General features: G+C 35.8%; 1 protein-coding gene across 2 annotated transcripts; it reads right to left on the bottom strand.

Annotated features, from left to right (window-relative positions):
• Positions 1-8,244: 8,244 nt before the first annotated feature.
• PPC4 (phosphoenolpyruvate carboxylase 4) lies at positions 8,245-18,044 on the bottom strand. Of its 2 annotated transcripts, none has more exons than XM_088515255.1 (20): positions 17,772-18,044; positions 17,278-17,441; positions 16,947-17,061; positions 16,419-16,496; positions 16,246-16,314; positions 16,046-16,124; positions 15,873-15,949; positions 15,675-15,770; positions 14,493-14,634; positions 13,194-13,325; positions 12,441-12,514; positions 12,026-12,307; positions 11,799-11,924; positions 11,578-11,679; positions 11,357-11,503; positions 10,928-11,026; positions 10,705-10,793; positions 10,150-10,276; positions 9,855-10,061; positions 8,245-9,316 (listed from the first exon to the last, which is right to left on the bottom strand). In XM_088515255.1, the coding sequence occupies exons 1-20, from the start codon at positions 17,925-17,927 to the stop codon at positions 8,492-8,494; spliced, it is 3,186 nt and encodes a 1,061-aa protein (XP_088371381.1). In that variant the 5' UTR covers positions 17,928-18,044; the 3' UTR covers positions 8,245-8,491. The 2 variants fall into 2 exon arrangements, with proteins under 2 accessions (XP_088371381.1, XP_088371382.1); XM_088515256.1 differs by having other exon boundaries at positions 12,026-12,202.
• Positions 18,045-18,458: the final 414 nt, after the last annotated feature.

Below are 18,458 nucleotides of genomic sequence, written 5' to 3'. Positions count from 1 at the left end.
TTTCTAAATGAAAAATATAATATTAAAAATTAAGATTAAGATTAAAATTATTTAATTAATATTTAAATACAAAAAAACAAAAAATCTCATTCAACCTTGTTGCTTTAGTCTTCAAAATCTATCGAGCCGACACTAGCTAGAAGGAGCGAGGTTGCGGGATTGAAACTTGACGATCCATAGTGGGAAGGTGGCAAAGGAGTAGGAGGAGAGGATACCATGGGCTAAGAGGCAGCAGACAATGAAATGCAAAATTGTTTGGTTTTTTTTGTTTTTTCTCTTTTTGACATGGCATTGATGTGATAGATTTTTGAGTTGTTCATTTAAAATGAAAGTCCCAGATAAACGTTGTTGTACCCCGTATGTGCACGGCATTTTCAATGAATTGAAAAGTAGGCAGCATGATTGTCCATCCTTCTCATTCTTGACATCTTATATGCTTCCTGCCTCCACTGAAAACCTAGCAAAATGGTGCATTCTAGTGCCCAAAAACATGTGTCGCTGTTTCACTAAAGCCAAGCATGCATCCACTTCTTTCAGTGCATCTTAGATTGTCCTCTCACCCTAGTACCAACAACATCGATCGTCATTCTTATTTTTCCTAATTTTGTTTTTTTTAAAAAAAAATTGGCAGCACCTTATCAAAACTCCCAATGAGAATGCTTCATCTTTTGTTCATGGGCATGCATTAATTACAGAAAACCAGACAAATTTCGTAATTAAATTTGTTGATGCAATTTTTGGTCCACAGTACGGCTAATGAACAATTTTTCTTTATTATTGGACTGAGAAGGAGATTCCTGTACATCTATGGTGTATCTGCAAAATAGGAGCACGATCAGGGATCTTTGGTTGGGGCACCAAAGACCCTCCGACGCTCAAGTTAGCGTCTCATATATGGGCAAAATATATAGCTACAATATGCCTCAAATACTCAATAATTTGTATATGTGAAGTGAGATATGTGAAAGGTAGAGAGATAGATATAAAGGGGGAGAGAGAAGTCTAGAGTTTCCTAGAGAGGATCGAGGACCGAGAGAGACTCAATCCCAGAAAAAGGGGAACCTTTCTTCTTTTATAAGCCCATGGTGGACACATGTCACCATATGAATTAGGCAATGACAAAATGGTAAATAAACATAAATAGATTGGCATATTTTGTCCTCAACAAAATTCAAACTTTGCATGATTAATTAGAGTGTGTTTGTCAGGCAAACATCTGAAGCTAATGTAAATTAAGCTAATTGGATGGCACAAAAAACATTCTTTTTTACAAACGTGCAAACTTTTAAGGTGGCCCACGGAGCCCTGCATCCAGCAGCACCATATGTATGCACCACTTGCTTATATAGGATATAGCTATATATATACAACAATATCGTGGTTGAAAAATCCATTTTCTTACTTTGTAAAGCATAGAAAATAAATTATATTGGACCTTAACTCTGGATTATATACATCAATTATTGGAAATGATCATAGAATAAGTTGACATTATAATAAAGGTATTACACATGTCATTACTCATTAGTTTATTGAAATGTCGATTACCATATATTATTATAGTGCTTTAGAAAAGTAGAATGAAATATCATTTGGGATGGCTTATGTCATATCAAATATCTTTTCCGACAAGATAATTAGTTAAGTTATTTATAAAAATATTAACAATTACTTACTTAATTGGTAAAAGTATGTAAAATATTATAAGAAATTAAGAATAACCTTCTTTTTTCTTTTTTTTTTTTTTTGGGTAAATATCAATTATCGAACACTTTTATCTATATATAATAACGAACTTTTACATTAAATAATAATTAAGTCAAATTAAGGAGTATTTAATTATCCACTATGGAAAAATATTTGTTTTTTCAGGGGACAATACTGGGTACTCTTTTAGTGTTTTTTTGGTGTCTTTTCAACTATGATGTAGCTTTTAAAATTATAATTAAATTTGAGATTATCATTATTGACTTTTAATCTATTAGTGATTTTAAAAGTCACATTACAGTTAGAAGGACATCAGGAGAATACTAGAAGAACATCTAACATTTTCCTTTTTCAAGCTAGTGGGTAATTAATTAAGGAAAATGTTAGGTGTTCTTCTAGTAAAAAAGTATTAGAAGAATACTTAGCATTTTTCATTAATTAATTATGTGGCGCCTTCGCTTTCAAAGATTAAAAATTTGAGATAAGGCATTTGAAAGCAGCTTACACGATTACGTGTACGGTGGATGGCGGCAATTGCTTATGTGGCGAATCGAGGATCTCAGAAACCAGTGGCCACCCTTTTGACTCGTGCCGGCATCATAGATGGTCCTAGGAAGAAGGAGAAAACCTTGAAATGGAGAGGATTACATTCCCAAAACTTTTGCTTATTTTATTTTATGTTTTGTTTTGTTTAAAGTAGTATGAGGGCCTAATTAAAGCCCAGAAAAGGCATTAATTAATTCCTTACCCACTCATCATTTGTCCATTTCACTTTAATTTGGATCCTCCTCAATTCAAATCGAAGAGAGAGGGTAAAGTCTTTGTTTTTTTTTTTTTTAAGAGAAAAAGATTTCAATCACATTCATTCAAAGATAATATGAACATAAAGCTCTTACGATATAAAGTAAAAAGCTCTAACAACAATCATAGCCAAAGTTACGAGATTACAAACGTTGAAGATGACGTCAAAGATATAACCATCCCAATCTCAAAAAAGATCCGCTAACCCATGATTAATCTTCAAATATAATAATAGATATACTCCAAACAAAGTCATTTTAATGCATAGATAGCTCTTATTTCTCGACCGAAGAGTAAAAAACCCTCATGCCGAAATTCTTCCTCTTTGATCCGAAAGCCAGAATACAGATCTCATTCACAACCCAAAGGTTTGGACCATAAACAAATACCTCAGTATCAACAAGAGAACATAGTCTTATTACAAGCAACAAAATAACAGAAAATATAAAATAAGCAACAAATAATAGGGAAAAAACATAAACTAATGCAGTCAAAAAAGATAGCAGTCTTTGTTAACATAAGGGTAAAATTGTTTAATAAAATATGAATCGACAATTTTATTTTGGCTTCTCTCTAGTCCATGCCACTTATTTTCAGGTTTAGTTAATGGTTTTTTTTTTTTTTTTTTTTTAAAAAAAACATTCTATGAGACAAGTTTGGTTTGGGGTGATTATGTTTATCGTCGTTTGTTTTGATATAAAATATTTTTCATTGAAAATTATTTTTCACAAAACTATTTTTTTGCATTTGGCTTGTACAAAAAAATGAGTGACGACGAAAAACAATCTGCAACCTTCAGTTACGGTTCACGGTCTAAGAAGTAGAAACTAAAACTCAAAAAATAGTTTACGAAATTTAATACAAAAACCAATTTTTAAAAAAATTAAATAAGCTTTTTCGGTCAATTTTGGTTAAACTATTATTTTCGATCGCACTAAACACCACAATATATCTAAAAAATATTTTAAGAATAAAACTTTACACAAAACAAATAAAACTTTATGTACATGCCTCAAGTTATAATTGAGATGAATCTTGAGAAAACCTTGAATAGAATATATAAAAATATATGTGTACGTAGTGTTAAAAGATAAAGATAAAGATAAAAGATAAAGATGAATATATATATATATATCCATGAGCTTTTCAGCTGGTGTCTGATAAATTTCAAGGGTCAAGTCCCAAAAAAGTTCCAAAAAAAGCAAATTAAAGAGCCCTTCGAATTACACAAACAGTAAAGTACTTTTAAAGGAGTCTTAAGAAAGGATTTTCTTCTGTCACACCTACAAGAGCAAGAAGGTGGGCATCCTAGCTAACACTTTCTTTCATGTCTACACTGCAGGATTCTCAATCTAACAGCAAGAATTGTCTCACTGAGAGGCATGGAAATGAAATTTGAAGGTTAATTTGACATGGACATCACTTGCATCCATCATCCCTGTCACTTATATATATATATATATAACTTGAGCAAATAAAGCACAATTTTTTTTTTTTTTTTTCGAACTGGGTTAAAAAAATTTCTTTTAATCTAATTTATAAAAGTGATATGTACATTTTTTTTTTAATAACATGTGAGATGCACATAAATTTTTAATAAAATTTATTCTAATTTTGCCTTCTATTAAAAAAATATGTGCATTTTATATGTTGAAGAAACATATGTCAATTTTATACATTAAGTTAAAAGAGACTCTTTTAACCTAATTTGAAAGAAAATTTTGTCCGCAAGTACAGACCATATTTGACACCATCATTATTGTGGATGTGGCCTCTACTTTCAAATCTATAGCATTTAAGTCGGTAGAAAAATAAAAATAAAAAACCCAAGCCACAAAGGTTGAAGTCAATGCTTTCTTGGAGCAATAATTGGAGTCCAACTGGGCCAACTGGCATGCTTGTAGGCTGTGTTTGTCGAAGAACTTGAAAAATGAAGTGAATGAAAATTATAGTAGATTTGATTGATGTAAAAAAAATATATATATATTTTGTATAAAAAAATGAAAAAAAAAAATTAATTTGTAGTTATTTTTTTATTTAAATAATAATAAAAAGTTAATAATATGATGTAAAAAGTAAGAATGTTAGAAGTTAATTTTAAGATAAATAGTATGGACTTTATTTTTGAGTCCTTTGGCAAACATAGCGCAAGGACATATATATGTATGGCAAATACTGCCGACTACGGATAAGCTTTTTAGTTTCTTTTTTAGTTTTTTGTCGTTTTCCTTTTTCTTTTTCCCATGTTTATGCAAAGATGAATGGTGTTTGATAGATTGATATCCCCGGCAATTGTGGGAGAATTGCTCACTAATTTTTTTTGAAATCCTGACCATTCATTTTCATCTAACAACCACCAATCTGCCACATGTTTCACTCAATATAAAATAAAATAAATTACTAAAAAAATATGGGATAGTTTAGTCACCCCAGCTCAGCCTTGGAGGTGGCTTCAACCCCTTGAAGCCCGAAGCCACCCCTCCAAAGACCGTTTGGTGGGCAATTCTCCCACTATTACTGAAAATCTCAAACCGGTGCTCGATCCACTTGTTTTGGAGGCGTGCACTCATTCTCCTGCATCTTCTTCATCTCATAGTGGAGGGGAACTAAATATTATATATATTGTTACGCTTTCAACAAATTCCAACCGTCGACGGCTAAGCTAAATCAATCAAAAATATTTTCGGCCTAACTACAATTTTTAATATTACAAATATGAAAGCGAAACAGAAAGTATGATGAATAATATGTTTGAGTTGGGTGGGATACATAGCACTGCAGCAATATACATGCATGTGTGTTGATGATGCATTTGCACCTAAAAATATTGATTGATGCATATAAATGGTAGCTAGGTAGTGAGATAATGGAAGTCAGATTCGAAGACAAGAAATGAAGTGACATCCCACTTAAAATTACAGAGAAGACATGTCCGGTACGATATTGCAGTGAATGAGTCACGATAATTAGGGCACTAGCTAGGGGCTTCAAGTAAGCTGGACACCACTATCCACTATATATATATATATTGACAATGGATCAGAAGCTTCACCCTAATCACCACCCTTGGTTGTACCTCATCACTTCCATCAAAGCAGCCATGGTGTGTCCTTTAAACAACATTTGGTATCTTTTAGACGTACAAAAGGAAGATTTTGATTTTTGAACAAAATATCAGATAACATTTGCAGGAACAAGGTTGTCCATTTCTTGTACATGATCAGATTCCATTTTCGGTGGGGGTTTGCAAAGTATCCACCTCCTACTCAAGTTCAACCATTGCTGTATGTCACGCTTGCTTTTCTTGCATATATTTGACCTCAATTTACACTCAATCTCACTCTTATATAATATGCCTACAAGAAATTCTAAGTAGAGTTTTAGATGTTAACCACAATAATATGCACTCTACTTAATGGGTGGTGTTGTTGAGTGTTCGTTTGCCAAATTGCCATACAAATTAACGCATCTAAAATGTGCTGCTGGAATGGTGATTTAGTCAAATGGGAAGGAATTTGATGGGAGTGATAACATTATAGATTTATAATTATAATGGTGTGCACTCCCACATCACATCACATCACATGGTCTCTTCCATGGTGATAACTTTTCTGTGGGAGATGCCTGGTTATGGTGAACATATGCAACTCTTGGAAGATTTGCAATTGTTGTGGGTTGTAAAATTAACTTTTACTCCCTTGATAGGTTTGTCTCCTAAGAGATTAATACCCTCTAATGGAGGGTAGTTTTCGAGGAGGTTTGTATAATAAAAGGGTCACATCTTGAGATTTCAATATATATCGGATTAAGACTATTAGAGTGTGTTTATCTAATTGTTTTTGTTTGCTTGTATCTTTCAAGCTAGATTCATATAATGTATATGTTCCAGCTTGAGGGGGAGTGTTAGAATAGTTAATATTTGAGTCATTAAGGTTTTAGGAGTAGTTTAGTCTTTATAGTATTTCTCTAATCCTATATAATAGGAGGCTTGTATTAGGTTAAAATAAGTTGAATAACAAGATATTACAACAGCCTCTCCTCTTGTCCCTCTAAACTCCTACAAACTTTAACAAAGACAATCTTGTTAGCATTGGAAAGCTTATTCAAAGGGCTACATAGTCATATGTTATGACGATTTTCTAATTCCAACATGTAATAGGTCAAAATGTGTCATTAATATATATATATATATATATATATATATATATAAGGTACCCAAGAGCTAGGCTTGGCTGAAGGGTTAGTCAAAGGATGGTAAATGCTCAATTGATCAAGTGCTACAATTTACAACAACTCGAGATCTTTGGTAGCTAGACATTTGAAGCTCATTCGACTGAGGAGTACTTCATCTCAAAGTTTCGTTCAAACGGGACCTTTTGTCTGTTCGAACACGGTTTGGCAATTTTGTTTTATTTTGCTTTCCTAGTAGGGTTTGGAAGGTAGCCTTAATCGCAGCTTATGTTATAAGATCGAGGCAATAACTGTTAAGCTAATGATTAAGTGATTAAAAGGGAGTTTAAGCTCACACGTGAGGGGGAGTGTTAGAGTAATGATTAGATGACGGACTCCCTCCAACTTATAGAGGATGATGCAGGATAGTTTTCGAGCCGTTCATCATAATAAAAAAGTCATATAATGAGATTTTCCTACTGGGTCAAGACATTCTTTGTAGGTATTGGGTCAAGACAATCTTTGGGTCAAGACATTCAAGACATTATTGAAAGGGCTACAAAATCATATTTGATGAATATTCAAAGAGCTTGAACCCGGAGTTAGCCAATAACTCTGATCGAGAGTTTGATTCTATTTTGAAAATTTATAGTCACGGGTTAGTTCTTTTGTGAAAGTTATGTTCTTTGCTTCATACACTGGATTGCTTTGGATTTTTGGGGGAAAAAAAATTTGAGATTAATTGTGAGTGAGCCAAGTTTGGGTGCATTGGGAGCTTCCGATTCGAGTTTCTATCACAATTTTTTTTTTTTTTTTTTTTTTTTGCATAATAGCTTGAGAGGCCTCAATCAAGTGCATTTAAGCCTGCAACCTTGAGACACCATGTCTAGCCACTTTCTTGAGGGAAACTGGGAAAGAGGTGCTCTGAATTTGAGAAGTCTACCAAACCTTGGATTGTATCTCTCTTTCCCCTTCCTTTTCTTTATCTCTTTCCTCATTTATAGTGTGGTTTACTGAAAAATTACCCAAGACTTACATATGTAGGACAACTGGATGTAAAGCTTAATGAAGAGCTTTACACTCATACTCCTTAGGGAATCATACTTCAAAAATTAAAAATTAAAAAATTAACCCTGCTTGCTACATTTTGAAGCATGATGACAAACTTTTTATGCCCCAACTGTCCAAAGCAATCTACTATTGAGCATCCAAACCTACTGCTTATGCTGTTCAGCATTGTAACACAAAATCATAAGACAAATACGAGTAATGAGTAATGTTATTTAATAGACCGTTATACGACTGCTATACAATTTAATATCGTAGTGAAAATCAGCAATTAGATCAGTACTTGTAAAGAACTAAGGGCTGATTTTCACGCACATCTACAACATTCCAGTTATATGAGTAGTATGCAGTCGTCTAATAATATAATTGTACTAAACAATCAGGCATATGTTCCCCAATCTGCAGCCACATCTCATTTGGTGGTCAGTGGAGTTATTATACTGATGCTAATATTAAGACAAACAGTCCCATGAACAAGAGGATGATACAGACACAAAATGAAAAAGCAACGATCTAGCATAATCCTGAGGTAAGCAAGTCTTTGCAAGACCACCGCAATATGAGTGAAAAGGAAAACACCTTTCACCAATATATTGACCAATGTCTTTTTCAGCAAAACTTAATCACAAATATAGATATGATGCTATTTAGCTGTCACCAGATAACAGCCCCTTTCACAGAAAACAAAATAGAAGAAAGGTAAAAGTTTCATGGGCCGAGTTGTTCAAACAGGAGCTTGAGAGGCTTAACCTGTGTTCCTCATTCCAGCTGCAATTCCATTTATTGTGATAAGCAATGCATCTCTGAGTTTATGGTTAGCATCATCACACCTCAACCTCTTTAGCACTTCCACCTGCAACATGTTCATAGGATTGAGATAGGGAAGTCTGCTTTCTATCAGCCTCCTCAAGCTCCGATTATTCTCGGAAAGTTTTTCATGCCCACTAACAACCAGTACATACTTCTCAGCCGTCAAGAGCTCCGTCCGTAGATTGGAACCAAGTTCTCGCCTGCTCTCTGACACAAGGACTTCATCATAGTGCTTGGCTATAGGTATGTCGGCCTTCCCTATAACCATCTCTATAAGGTCTATGGTGGACTGAAAGAAAGGCCATTCTTCATACATGGCTTTAAGATCATCAGTATGTCCCTTCTCACAAACACCCTTTAGACCTGCTCCAACTCCAAGCCAAGCTGGAAGAACGAATCTCGTTTGGGTCCATGCAAAGACCCAAGGTATGGCACGAAGATGTCCAATTCCTGTTGAGCTCTTTCTTCTTGTGGGACGGCTTCCTATGTTAAGGAAGCCAAGCTCAGCTTGAGGTGTAGCCTCATGGAAGTAGGCAAGGAATTCTGGATTTTCATAGACAACGCTCCGATAATTCTGGCAACTGATTTTTGAGATATCCTCCATGAGATTACGCCATTTTTCTTCTCGAGGCGGGTGTGGGGGACGTAGGGTTGCAAGCAGCACAGCTGTTGTGTATATCTCCAGCTGTCTAACTGCCGTCTGTGGCAACCCAAACTTTGCCTGTACCATCTCCCCTTGCTCTGTTGACCGCAGGGTACCCTGCAAATTCAATATGCCAATAGAATCCCAAATCAAAGAAATGATTGTCAAGATAAATCCATGGCTTAGATAAGTCCAGTTTCACAAGGTTTTTCTATGATTTCTTAACCACTGGACACAAGTTTTTATCTTCGAGTTAGATTAAGCACTAAATTTGAAGCAAAACTTATTATTGAAACTTATAATTTAAAGTGCACAAAATTAAAAAAAATATCAAGTTGTAAAAGTTCTGGCTTTAAAATTCTTTTAGTTTCTCATTGTTGATAAAATTTTATAAGGACTTCAGATCCGAAAGGCAAAAATCACCACATTTAAACAAGTTTCAATTTAGACAATCAAACGATGTTAGAAGAAAATTGCAGTAACCAAGCAAATTGGACTACCACGATCTTGTATTTCACATATTTTTATCTATTCAATTCAATATTTCATGTTTGTTTGAAACATTTAAAACCAAGAGATATACTACTGTTAATTGGAGAACAAAGAAAAAAAAAATTACAAAAGTACCAAGATACCAATCCAATAGATTACTCACCATCACAGAGCCAGGTGGTTGGGATTGAATGGCAAGATATGTTGGGCCACCACCACGACCAATACTCCCTCCACGCCCATGAAATAGAGTAACTTTAATACCATATTCATTGCATGCAGCCACAACATCTTCTTGGGCTTTGTAAAGTTCCCATGCAGCAGTGAAACGCCCAGCATCTTTACCAGAATCAGAGTACCCAACCATAACCTGTCCACAATAACTTCCTATGCTCCTCAAAAGTTTTTGGGAACTAAACCAAAAATTGATCTTAAAATTGGCTTTTTTGATTGAATACCTCTTGGTGACCGTTATGGTTCTTTATGATGTGTTCCCGATACCAATCAATTGATAATAATCTCCTGATCACCGATCCCGCTTCTCTCAAGTCCTTCACCGTTTCAAATAGAGGAACCACCCGCAGCCTATCCCAAAATGTGTGTAAACCTTATGAGAACAACTGTTGCAATTACAAAACTACACTTTTGGTGTGCCAAAGTCGTACTAAAATGTTTGAACCAACTAAGCAACAAGTTAAGCAAAATTATATAGAAAATATTCTCCACACTCCTTTTTCCCTAGTAATGCAAACTGATAGCTATGTCATCCTGCTATGTGTGTTTTGTTATGTACACATTACCAAGAATGATAACATGAATGGAAATTACGTTATTTCAGTGAAATTCCCATCAATGATTCCATACAAAAATTAGACTAATTTCCATAACGGAATGACAAACAAAATGGTAGAATTTGTTTCCATGTGCATCCAAACATGATAAAATTCTAATCAGACAAATTTAAACTACAAATTTAACCGAAGAGATATCAACATTGAGGAGTGTAAACTCACGTTCCACCAGGACATGGTCTTCCTAATTCCCCACTAAATGCAAGTCTTGCATCTTTCTGTAAAAGCTCGACAGCAAGGACATCGCTTGCCTGCCAATTAAGAAACACTTGTTAATTCTGGATCAACCGTATATATATATGACAGCTAAAAGAATCTTTTAGGCTTTGATTTTGAGTAAACAGATGCAATCTCAAATCATAAAAATAGTAGCAGTTAACCATACATTTGAAGCCATAGAAATCACATAGGCTCCAAGTGAATCACTCCCTAGCTCAGCAGCTACACGGAAGGTGTCCAGGACTTCTTTAATATCAGCAGCAACCTGGAACGACCCAAGTGAGAGCAGTGATACAAATTCACCAAATGCAGATACTTGAAAGAGAAAAGAAACATGCCTTGCATCAATCATAAAACTCTCATGCTATTTTCTTATCTCAAAAGTACAAGACGTCAAATATGAAGCCAAACTCCAAAGTATATGGAAAAGTGAAAAGAGATCAGTTTTTAAACAATAATTCTGCCACAATTATCGATTTCTTTTTTCTTGTTTCAAAAGAGGAGCTAGACCAGTTTCCTTTTTTTCTTTTTTCCATCCATTTAGATTCTCTTTTGCAGAATCTGTGACCAGTGAAATACAATCTGAGCACAATACCTCAATACTAGCGGGAACAAGTGGTCTCTTCCCTTTCAGCTCTCTCGTTAAAAATTCCAGTTTCTTTCCCTCATCCCACTCACTATACATACCGATATCCAAATATCTGGTAATTGCATCTAGGGTATCAGCATGTCTACCAGATTCCTGATACATTGCAAAATTCAATTAAAACAGATTTCAAAGCAAATAGCAACTATCACCAAAAACACGAAACATACCTGACGCAAGTCGAGTTTCATCAATACCATCCCAAAAGTAGCAACTCTTCGGATCAGGTCAGCCAGCCGACCATCAGCTAGTACCCCAGATCCACATGATTGCTGGAAAATCAATGGTTGTATATCAAATTAATAAAACCACCATAAAAAGTATGCCTTCATTTAAGAACAGAGGGAGGGAGAGAGAGAGAGAGAGAGAAACAGAGAGAGACAGAGAGTACCAGAGAGTCATAACACAGGAGCAGTGGTTCCAATAATTGATCTGATGTTTCATAGTAGTCCCAAGGATCATATTCACAGGGAAGGTCCTCGAGAAGAAGCTCCAGACGTCTTTGCGTCTTCATAAGCTGAAGCACAGGACATAATAATGTACTTGTATTTACTATCTCAGTGAGAAATATAGCTTAACAGTTAGATAGAAGCTTCATCCACATGAGTCAAACAATACCTTGTCTTTTACATTGCCGATAACAATTCTGTAAGGAGCAATTCCTGGGCTTTGAGAGATCCTTGGCTCCAAAAGCTTCTGAAAGCTGGACCTTCCCATCTGGGATTCTGCAAATACTTTCCTCTGAGCAATGTGTTGACTAGAGTTGAAAGAAGTAGACCTTGACATCACAGCTGACTGTGCAGTGCTAGAATTAGCCGAATGTCCATTTTGAAATGACGAGCGTAAATTGTGACGAAAATCCAGACGTGAAAAATTTGAACTAGAAGAACCCTGACCATCCTAGAAAAAGATAATGGAGAGACTATAAGTAATTGCTAGGGCCTGCTAGCTATGATTCAGAGAGCAGGGAAAAAAAATCTAAGAAGCTATGCAAATACTGTGCACAAATGTGACATCCTAGAACTTGCTTCACCTGACGATTCAGTGGCTTGTAATCAGTGCTAGGAAATTCTAGTCTGGGATACTCGGATCCACCATCATTACATTCTGCATGAATAAGTTCAACAAGGAAATATCAATAAGGGAAATATTGGTCTGCAGTTACATTAGATCCTAAACAAAAAACTTTAGGGTAAATTATACTTTGCCCCTCCAAACTACCATCCCAATTGCACTTACAACTCCAAACTACTATTCACTGCAACTCAGACCTATAAATTACCAAAATGTTTCAAGTTTCACCTGGTGTCAATTCTGGCCATTACTTTTGGATAGAAAACAACACACATATCAATCACATGAGCACGAGCCATTTCTTTTGCCAAAACTACCTTAGTTCAACAGATAAAAATTAAAAATTGTTCCTAAAAAAGGGGTGGCCACACAGAAGAGGGGGTGGCCGCAACTTACCCCCATTGATAGATCACGGCCAACATAACAGAGGGGGTGGCTGCCCTCTGTCAATGGGAGTGGCGCACAGCACCCTGATTTTTTTTTTTTAGTCAATTAGCGGTGGTGGTGGTGTGCTGTAATGGTGGTGGATCTCAGTGGTTTACTTCCACCATGTTTTGTGATTTTGAGGTTTTGAAATCTGAATTTTTTTTATTTTTCTTAAACAGTGTTTTTACACAAAATGGGGGCAAATTGATAATTCAGAATGTTATTATTATTATTATTTGAGGGGATAAAGTGTAATTTAAAATTTTAAGTAGATAATCAAATTTACCAGTGCAAGAGGGCAGATCAGCTCCGGCTGGAAGTTGTGTTGGAAGGGATGGAGCTTGTTGGCCATGAAGCTTCATTTGACTTCTGCTCAGAGACTGATTCCAACTCTCATGCCGAACATCAGATGAAGTTTCTGAAGAGAAATTTGAATTACAGTCAAGTTACTGAAGTGGATCGCAACTGCTGCGTATGGATGATCTGTAGATACTCCAATTTAGAAGACTTGATGTTTTAGGCCATGAAACATGGTAATGGGGTAATGGAAAAGAACACCTTTTTCTTAATAAAAATCTGAATATATTCCTTCAGTAACCATGTGGCCAATCTCAATCTTGTTACATATTAAAATAGGCATTAGAAGCATACTGACATTGTGGCTTCTTAAGCATTTTCATCTGCATATGGTCATAAAATTATCTGGATAAACCTAAAAAAATCATGCTTGAGAAACCAGAAAACCAATATCTTTTTTTCTTTTTTCTTTTTCTTTTTTTTTTCCCTTCTTAGGCAGAACCCCAAATCTGAACATCAAACAAATTTAAAACTGAAGATTGAAATTGAATTTCAAATGGTCAATATTAAAACAAAACAAAAGGTTCTTATGACTTTGTAATTTATCATAATGCAGAAATTCAGCAAGGGAAAACGACCAACATTAAATGAAAAGGCCTTTAGAACAAACAGCATACAACTTTTCTTTTTTTTTTTCGGCTTTCCCTCTTTCAGTAAGTGGGCAACAAAATGTGGCAAACCCAGGTGAGGAATGCATGCTCATTACACTATTTGTAATCATAGCAGCAAAAAATATATAAACTATTTGACATATTAATTTGCTACTGTACAATTCTGAATATATGCTTATTATCTTAATAAACCTTCATTGTCATGCATTAGACCTTACAAGTTGTGTTTGTCACTCTGTATATCTCAAGTCGTTAACTTCAGTTGACAGCTCTAGTCACTTGATTCTTGTACTCTTTTTTTTTTTTGATAAGTAATGTTTATCTTGTACTTTACTTGTAGTTTAATATTATTTGCTAAAATATCATGTACAAAACTTAAATTATCACATCAATCAAGTTTAAAGCATTTTTATACGAAAAATTAAATTATTTAGAGCCCAATAGGATTGGTACTGATATTGACAGTTCCCATCTCTAGGAACATAAAGGAATTTGTCTCCAAATTTTAAACTCTATCCAGTCGACAATTCATATAAGACAAAGACAAAAGGAACAAAATGAACACTAAATCCATAATTATAAAATCAGAGCTTCAAAAGAACTGAAACATGCAAAACCTTCTTCTAGAATTTCATGTGCCAATCTTGACAATCTATCACTGCACTGATTCATGGATAGTTCAAATCTGAGATTATCAGCTTCGCGAATGTAGAGGTCAATAGCCATCCACCTAGATAAAAGAGAGACGTCTTTGGTGACCTGAAGCAACAGAAAAAGAAAAAAAAAAAAAAGCATTTGATGTCCTTATGTACTTTGGATAGCAACTGCAGAATGAAACTGAACTCGTTATCTTTAGACATTAAGCATAGCTTTTCAATGTAATCAGTACAACCAAATAGATTTTTGAGAAGAAGTAATTCTTTTACAGAACAACACTTGATGAGGTTTGTCAAAAATTGCTTCAGCTACCTTATGGGGGTTTTCAAGAAATCACACACTTCATACATTAATGAAGAAAATTCATTCTAGCAGTCGGTGTTCACTTTTAAGTGCATCAAGTTCATAATTAAATAAGACAATTCACATACACATTAAATTGGACGAACAAATCAAAGGTATCTTTAGCACTACCAACATCTTTTGAAGCATGCAAAAATAATACAAATTCTTCAATTTTAACAGAATAAATGACTTCTGAATAGCGAATCCATTGTGATGTGAGAAATAAATAAATTAATCAGGACTTAAGTGAAGACCCTCATGAAGAACACAAGAAGAACTAAAAATTTCAAAGCTAAACACAAGTTGTTCTGTAAAAGAATTACTTCTTCTAAAAAATCTCGTCGGAACAAAGTTAATCCAACCATTAAAAATGTTTGTTCAATATGTCGCCAACTTTCTCTGAAAATAACTCAGATGATCATTAGTAACCAAGAAGATGGATGAAATGGTAGATATGCCATTGAAACAAGGAAACAGAAAATTACAACTCAATCAAGCTTCTCCAGTAACGTCTGCACGATAAGTTACCAAGGTTGTCTTTTTACTTTTTTCTGTTCAAAGGAAATGACACACAGGCCTTATCTAGAATTTCGCTGGCGTGTACCGAATTCTAGTAGAAGATTTCACCAGTGGATTATTTGTCATTGATCTAAGACCTTCCTCAATCAAGGGAAAGATATTATCTCATACAAGTAGAAGAAATCATTTCACAGATGCAAAATTGTAGACACCTTGAAGATCTTATCTCATACAAGTAGAAGACATATTTCAAAGATGAACACTTGTAGACACCTCACCTTTGCTGTTACATTTGGATTTCCATCTCTATCACCCCCCATCCAAGACCCAAACCTTATTGGTGTGCAAGTTAATGGAAGGGGCCTCCCGGTATGCTGTATGGAGGGAAGAAGAAGAAGTAAGACAGAAAATCTATAAGGAAGAAAGTACACACATGCGAAGAATCCAGTAGGCACAAACACAGTTTGAACACAAACCTTCTTTAGGGCATTACTGACACGGCGTAAATAATGAGGTACAGCTTTCCAAAGGGACTGCTCCACAATGTTCAGACCTGAAATAATTAAATGAACACGTGCATGTATGTACATAATTTTGCAGAGAAACAAAGCATGCAATATCTAACAATTCTTAGCTTCAAGTAGTTTACCAGCCCTAGCTTCTTCAACGGGCGTAGGTTGGTAGCGCCTCAGCTCGTCAGTCTGCCAGATTGAAGTTATCTCTCTCACCTACAAAACCAACACTAATTCTATAATTCACATGCCATACTTAAGTTCTCCTCTTACCTACAACAGCAAGATTGAATCTATAAATCGAATAAATGCAAGTAAGAGATAACAGAAACAATACCAGATCCTCAATAAGCATTTCTCTATCTTCAAGACTAAGATCAGGTCGGTCATTGTAGTCTAAAAGATGCTGAAAGGAAAGGTGAAGTTAGAATAAGAGAAAAGGCACAGAAAGGATATGAAAGATATTGCATTTCAACACATCACACAGTGTCAAGGCCATTAACAACGTACGGCAAGTCTAATGTGCTTGTATTGTAATGTGCGTCGATTGATTTGTGTGGGATGTGCAGTAAGAACAATTTCAACCTCCTGCAGCAACAAACATGCCAAAATCAAGAACAATAAAGAAGAATGGACAATTTCTTAACTATCCACACTTAAATTTGCAATGTTTCATTTTTTGACCAGAAAATGTGGAAAAAGGAGATGCCAAATAATTTAATCTTTGAGATGCCACTACTTAAATCCTGCCACAACAGAAGCTCCACTCAGGCAATTTTGCTTGCTTGACGTTAGTGGGATTACGCAATTTTCAGACAAGCAAATGATAGATACTTCAATGAAAAGAATGATGTTACCCATCATTTTCACAACCATTCCTTTGGCAAATTTACCATTGGATTTGTAGGACCTACGTGTCAGTCCCAAAAATCCAATGGTGGATTCACCTCTCCACTGTACAGAGGGTGGAAGATAGAATGAAGAATGATTGTTATTGAGAAATTTAGAAAAGTAGAAGCACAAGAGCCAACAAGACACCTGCTTGCAAACAGTTTCATAGAGATCATCTGGGGGAACTCCACCCTGCACCAGCTTATTAAAAATGTCATCACAAGATTTCGATAGAGGCGCCGCGTTTCGTGCCTTACGAACTCTGCACAAAGCAACATTTCTCTTGAAGATTGATTTTAAAAGCCTTTCAAATGCAAAAACTGAAAGTATATCATACCGATTTTCTCAAGAGTAGTAACTTAAGAAACTCCATGTATCTAATTTTAGCAACCAAGCAAAAGAACAAACGTGACCGCATTGGAGTATTTTTCATCTGATCTTTCTAAAACCAACTAATTATCAATAAAGACCCATATACCTGTGATGGGTTTCAGCGATACCCATCAAATTGAGATAGTGGCTGAATGCGCGAGCGAGGGTCAAGGCTTCCTCTAAGGTCATCTTCGATATCTCAGAAGCCAGCTGCTTCTCTAGCAGCTCCGCCATGTCCTCGATCCCCGCCGTCCTCATGTTGCAAGCGCTCTATCACGAAAACCCCGCCATTCAAATACATTTTTCAACATAACATATCTTTACGCCTCTATTTGGATGCTGAGAAAATGTAAGGGAAACAGGGGAACCCAAAAAAACACTATTTTGAAGACCTGCAAATTATTTCAAAATCAAAAACTCCAACAGACTCACTACTGAACCTAATATAATTGTTTCAGTAGAGTTTTTCCCCTTTTTTTCTTGAAAGCCCAAAAACATCAGAGACATGCATTCCTCTGTTTTCTCAGCAACCAAACAGAAACGACGTAACAACCAACGCGATGAGCAGCGACTAGCATAGAAATGACTACGGAGGAGGACCTGAGCAAGGGTACGGTTCCTCTCGAGTTTCTCCATGAACGTGCCTCCGACCTCGCGCTGCAACACATCGTTGAGTAGACTCCCGAGCAATTTGCAGTCGTCGTCGAAGCTCTGAAACGAGATTTCCTCCGCTATGTCGTCCGTGGTGTCCGTCATTGCCTCACAAACAGACCGAGCGAAGCAAGCGAGAGAGAGAGAGAGAGAATCGCGTGCGCCTTTGTGTGTGAAGAATGAGAAGCAGAGCAGGTTGAGAGAGCGACAGCGAGTGAAGAGAATGAAGAGGAATGGGTGTGTATGTGTGTGTACGGGAAGTCAGGGAATGTGGGGCCAGGGTTCTCTGTATTGAGGGGAACCGCCAAGTGGCGGTGACGGCGGGAACAGCGGAGGGCAGATTTGGTCTCTTGGTGGCACTGAAAGTTTTGGGAGCCAATAAACCAGAGAGGTGACCGGGTGATTCCGGGAAAAGTCGCTGGGTTTTGAAGGAGATATTTTTGGAATTATTCCGGTAGATTCTTTTACGTAACAGCATCTCAAGTAATTACATGTACATTAGCTATTTAAAAATTACAATTATCTCCTTTAATTACTATTTTTTCGATACATATTTCAACAAATTATATATTTTTAAATTTTTTTGATATGAGCGTTTTCAGATGCCTCTAGTATCTAACAAGAGGCAAGTACTTT

This window comes from Corylus avellana, chromosome 4, assembly GCF_965113065.1.
Source record: "Corylus avellana chromosome 4, dhCorAvel1.hap1.2, whole genome shotgun sequence".
NCBI classification, from domain to species: Eukaryota; Viridiplantae; Streptophyta; class Magnoliopsida; order Fagales; family Betulaceae; genus Corylus; species Corylus avellana.
The sequence above is the reverse complement of the archived record's forward strand: the minus strand, read 5'-3'. Positions and strand labels throughout refer to the sequence as shown.